General features: G+C 42.7%; 1 protein-coding gene across 1 annotated transcript in view; it reads right to left on the bottom strand.

Annotated features, from left to right (window-relative positions):
* Positions 1-365: 365 nt before the first annotated feature.
* LOC139918778 (receptor activity-modifying protein 3) overlaps positions 366-6,000 on the bottom strand; it is a 29,560-nt gene continuing 23,925 nt past the window's right edge. The window contains exon 4 of the mRNA XM_071908250.2: positions 366-1,219. Within this exon, the coding sequence (XP_071764351.1) occupies positions 964-1,219 (256 nt within the window). The 3' untranslated portion in view covers positions 366-963. The remainder of the gene's footprint in view (positions 1,220-6,000) is intronic.

Here is a 6,000-nt window from a genome sequence, read left to right as displayed (position 1 = left end):
TGGACAGTATATGCTGGCAAAGCAGTCCTCTAGAAGTCTTATTTCTCCCCAGTCAAGAGTTCATTAACTGTCTGTGATGCTTGGTGGATACTTTGGCCTTCCGCAACTATACAGTACTGACTTGACTCCAACGTCCATGGTCCAGATCCATGAGCTTAAAGGAATACACCAAGTTTTTGGGAGATTGTCTCGTTGGTCAACTTACCCTTTAAGCGATCAGAACATATAGACACCAAAATCATCTATGGGTCCCCAGTAGATCATTGGCTCTGGTGCTCCATGCTAACACTTTAGCATACACTATGTTGATAGCAGGCCACTAGCATTATCTCCAAAGTGAGAAAATTAGAACTTGTAGCAGCTCTAAAGCTAAATGGTAAGCAATCTCTAATTATATGCAGCTAAGTCTAGAAGTTCGGTGTAGGAGATTGGTCAAATTTACACAGAACATATAAAATTAACATACTATTTTGAACTAGCAGGGACTACTTTCCCTGTTTCCATAGGAAGTGAAGATCGTGGTTGATGGGAGACTGTGTGCAGCTAAAAATCACTGTGCACAGGATGAATATGTGGTTGCTCACCTGAAATAGTTCAAAAATAAACCTGGCTACATCAGCTATATTCAGTTAATTATATACCACTAATGAACTCATATGATAAAAACCACTGACAGCTTTTTATAAAAGGTAAGTCTTGTTTCTTTGAGGTAACGCTAGTGCCCAACTAATTAAGTGTTAGCATGATCTACCGGAGACACATGGATCATTTTGGTGTCTATGTTCTCATTACTTAACAGGTAAGTTGACCAGCGGGCCAATCTCCCAAAAACTTGGTGTATTCCTTAAAGATTCAGATCTAGAAGCAGTGTATTCTTTTAGTGGAGAGGTTGAAGACCTTTAACACTATCCTTCTCCATCCCCTCCCATCCTCCCACTCTTCCTCCTCCTCCTCCTCTTCCTCCTAAGCCAGGATGTCACTTCTCTTGCTGCACCAGACCACCAGGGCGATCATGGCCAGGGTGAGGAAGACGGGGATGAGGATGAGGATGGTGAGCGTGTCGTCCGGCGGGTCCACCCACACCACCCGCTCTATGGTGCAGTTGGAGAAGAAGTGCTTGTGTATGCGGATGATGTAGCTCTCTACCAGCGGGTTGGGCCAGTAGCAGTTGACGCTCTGGGACTTGGTCTCTGTGCACTGGGTGAAGAGGTGATACTCACTGGGGAGACAGAGGAGAGGGAGAGGAAGAGGAAGAGGAAAAGGTTAGAGACCAACCAAATTGACTCCTACTTCAGAAGAGCTGCACTTGAAGGACATTTTGGTTACTTTTCTGACTGTCGCGCTTGCTTGCATTTTAGTTATGTTTCAGTGTCAGACAATTTTCAATTTACATTTACAATTACATTTCAACCGATATGTGCTGATATTTCTGGACTGAAGCTGCCGATGGCAAATATTTTGTGCCAAGGTTCAGTATCTTTGAATTTGACCATTTCCATGCCCAAAACATTCCCAAAAAGTGTTTTCTCCAGAATTTTATTCTTGTCAGGGTGGAAAAGCCTCTGAAACAGCATTTAGTCCATCATGGGACACTAAAACTGCATTGAAACCTAGGATACTACTAGTAATAATAATAAACTAATAATTAGAATAATAATGCACATATTCATTGTGTGGAATTCAGGTTAAGGGCTTCCCATAGACAACCAGTGTAGTATTGACGAGTGAATTATACAATAATTATGTAATAAAATAAAATGCATATCATAGTGAAGGTGGACGGTTCCCCATAAAGGCAGCACATCCCAAAATTAAGAGTCAAAATTATATATTATTTACACTGTACTGCAACCATCGCAAAACACTAACATATTTCAGATAGTAAGCCTCTATCAGAGCATATAAGTAAGACCTATAAGTAATCCATCATTTTGACTCCTATTTGCGGGATGTACTGCCTTTTTATTCCCTTTTGGCATCTCTATGGATTCTGTTTCAGTAGACTTTATTACAAGTTCCGTATGTGTTGAGCTTCTCAGGCTTAGAGCTCTGCTTCGACTAACGCTGTATTCAAAATGACAAACGACCATCCAACCACCCCTAATCCCACTTTCTCCATCCTAAATCCTCACTCCTCTGAGTCCGGCCTCTTTTCTCATGACATGCACAAGTCATTTGTATGCATAACCGTCAATGCAGCAAGACAGTGAATGGAGTAACAGAACAGTTGTATTTTCTCCACATCAGCACACATATACTCTCACTGGCTCCAAACCTTTGGAGGAAATATCTCATTTACATCACTTTGACCTAAAGCTATGGACTGTGACATTTTGCTTAAGTGCACAGGCAATCGCAACGGAACCATAATGCTCTATTGCCTGTAAAGCGCACTATAATGCTGTTGTTCAATGGACTGAACTTTACTGCAGTGTGGTGCGGAGCTACAATATAGTCGTGTTTGCTGTAGAGAAAAAGGCCTCATGCACACATACACATTAGCATCGACAATCCACCAATCACTCACACCCTGACTCACTGCCTCGCTGTGGATAACACATTATGTAAAACTGCAGTACATCTTCACCGCGCCGCTAATAGAAAACAGCGACCAGGAAAGAGAGGCCGTAATGTATTTGGCTGTCTCGCTCCGTTGCCCCCTGTACAGTATGTGTAGGTTAGGCTTTGACGTCAAGCCGTAGCCATTGTCTCGAAAGACCTTCACTTAAAGCGCCGCAAATCAAATGAGCCCGGCTGTCAGTATAGATAGATGTAGTGTCCACATGGGTCCGAAAGGCACAAGATCCCAGTGATAAGAGAGGTGTGTTGTTGGGAAAAGCTTCCTGGTAAATCAGCAGAAGTATAAAGTTCACGTAAAGAAAAGAAAAACAGAATCATAAATTGAGTTGTTACAGTATATCAGCTTGTAATTCATATTAATTTGGATTTTGTGAATTTAGAGGCAAGGGACAAGTGGAGGGAAAACACACTTAAACTTAGTTTAAATCTTGAAGACCCTAATTTCATAGTACCAGTGAGTAAAATGAGGATAGGGCCTTTGAAGGAAAAATAAACATGATTTACCACTACATCAATGTCAGGGGATAAAGTGACTGGAGTGGGAATCAAACGGGTCAGACAGAGAATTAGAGAGAAGCAGAGAGCATGAGGGAGATGGGTGTGAATAACAGAGAGGAAAGAGGCTTTGCAGCAGAAGTGATCAATATGCAACATGCAGGACCACAGAGAATAAAAGGCCTTTGAAGTCGTTTCCCTGATGTAAAACACAGAAGCAAACAGGCCTTCAAACTGTCTCCCATGCATGGTAATAGACTGGAACTGGGAGGGTACAAAAAAAAACCTGAAAATGTTTTAAGTTTATTTCCCCACTGAAACTCTAAAAGCTGGCTCAGCGGTCAATTCGCCCAGAGGTTTAACACTCGAAAAGTTTTTCAGCACCTGATAGTGGAAAGATGAGAGGGAAGGAGAGGAAGGAAGAATTCGGCACTAAAAAATATATATATATGTATAAACCATGTGAACATATTTATGACAACACACACAAACATGCACACATATACACACCCACATGCAGAGATGCATATGCATGCACATACACAGTAGGGTCCCTTGGTTTTTGAAGTCCGATGCTGATATTTAATTAGATATTGAATATCTTGTGCCAATATTCAACATCTAATTTCAAGTATTCAATGTTTTCCCCTGATTTTTATTGTTGTCAGAGTGGAAAAGCCTCTGAAACAGCATTAAGACCATCATGGGACACTAAAACTCTCCACTGAAATGAATAATTAACTAATGAAATTCTTTTAATTTACTGAAAACGACTGACAAATTAAATGAATAAATAAAAGGAAATCAGGTTTTCCAGACTCTTAATGTAGTTGTTGTCAGGGAGGAACCTCCATCATATCAGAGGTGGAACGATATCTGATATTAAATAAAAGGCCAATACAAGCCAATATATCAGTCTACTCCTGGCACATACACACATACACACATAGGATTAAAGGAGTGTATCCTCTCCAAAGCCCGGAAAGAAGAGCATCATTCTATCATGTTATTTTATCACAGTCCTCGAGTGATTTTAACCTCTCACTGTCCTCTTGCCATCTGTCCCTCCATGGCTGGTTGAGTAACACTCTGATAACAACCTCCTCCTAGTTGGATGAACTAAATAAGCCAGGCACTAAATGCGGATTGCTTTTCTAAATGGCTGTTTAGTTGTCATTAGCCGCTGCTGGAAAAGGCTCTGATGACATTAGAGCAGCATCTGGTGTAGGCAGCGACTGACAGTAACTCCACATAGTTAATATTCATCATAAAGGGCCGGATGGGCTAAGGACCACGCTGCATTCACTCCGGCTGCCCTTCCAGTTAGTTGTAAGTCACTTAGGGCCAAAAATCAATATGCTATTAGAGATTAATGGTTGTCTGAGGTTCATACATGCACACGCGGACGCACGCTGCCTCTTCCCAGTCGGTCCGTTCCTTTCCGAGCTCGTATCGGCTCGTTTGAAACAATAACAGTCGTGTTTGCTGAGTGTTCGGCCGGCGGCTATCACTGCGGAGAGGCACGGCTCATTTGTCAAACAGAGGAAGCTCTGCAGGGGTCACTGCTTGTTTAAACACGGGGGCCCCTCGCTGTCTAAGCCCGATCCTTCTCGCTCCGTTCTGGTTCCTCTCTCTCTCTCTTTCTCTCTCTCTCTCTCCCTCCTTCTTATCAGCCTCTTCCAGCCCCCCAAGCGAGCTGCTGATGAGAATGTGCATGTTTCCCACACAGTGTCATGTAAATCAAGCATCGTACACACAACACCCGAATGCGGAATCATTCATCTAATTTATATATATATGGGTGCATGCATGCAGAGCTCACACACACACACACACACACACACACACCATTACCAAGAGTCACGATACCCTTCTGGTTGCCAAGAGCACAACAGAGAAAAGAGAGGGGAAAGTGAGGGTTGCCAGTTCAAATCCTTAGACTGGGAATTCTGGGAAGCTCCAGGTGGGGGAAAGGCAGTTAACCCCCAATGATTTTCTTGACAACACTCGTACCCCTGCCGAAATACACACAGCACCTCTTCAACTCCAGTGGAAGACTGTGATTTTAACTTTACAGCTCCCAGATGGGAATGCGTGGAACTGAAACAGGGTGTTGCTTTCCCTGAAAAAGTAAAGGTTAAAAAGAAAAAATGGAGAAAGAGGAGGACAGAAGAGGAAGAAACAAAGGGAGGTGAGATGAAGCAGGGGGGGGGGTCTCTTTTCCCGGAATGTTTGAATCTTACATGTAAAACGAATGACTCAGTGGATGTTTTGAATTTTCGGATTATTTTTGCCTTGATTTTAGCCTCCCGTGTGTGTGTTATTGTGCAAGGAACCAGGAGTCATAGCTGATCTCGCTCTCTTTCTGGGTCTAGAATGAAAACAACACACTAGATCAACACTAGATCTATTGGGATTGACCGGTCCCTAAATACAATCACAAACAGAGAGCGCAGAGGCAGGGAGACGACGGCACTCGACAAAACAGGAGAGATAAAATGAGCTTAAAAACGTGGGTGGCTTTTAAACTCTCAAATGTCAAGTTGTCTTGCAGTACTTTCCAGCCTCTGTGATTCCCACAGAAGGTGACAACAGCTGCATTCTTTTTGAGAGTATATTTGTTATTCCATCCCTGTCAAATTAAAGCCGCACTTGGCATTTTCGCCGTTTTGGCGGCTTCAAATTGCGCCGAGGCAACTCTTTGAAATTTAGGGGACTTAATCATGTAAGGTGACGTCAGTAAACTCACCACTTTGTGCTTCAGGCTGATAAGACGGGTGTATTTTTACATAAGAGTCTACCCTAGCACAGCTTCAGACTCCAGACTGTTCACATGAGTCCAGATGATTAGAAACCTGTCACACAGAAAAGTACACCGGAGCCTGTTTGAAGTCATAAGTGAATTGGTGCAGTAATTCCCGTGGA

Source organism: Centroberyx gerrardi, chromosome 22, assembly GCF_048128805.1.
Source record: "Centroberyx gerrardi isolate f3 chromosome 22, fCenGer3.hap1.cur.20231027, whole genome shotgun sequence".
NCBI lineage: Eukaryota > Metazoa > Chordata > Actinopteri > Beryciformes > Berycidae > Centroberyx > Centroberyx gerrardi.
The sequence above is the reverse complement of the archived record's forward strand: the minus strand, read 5'-3'. Positions and strand labels throughout refer to the sequence as shown.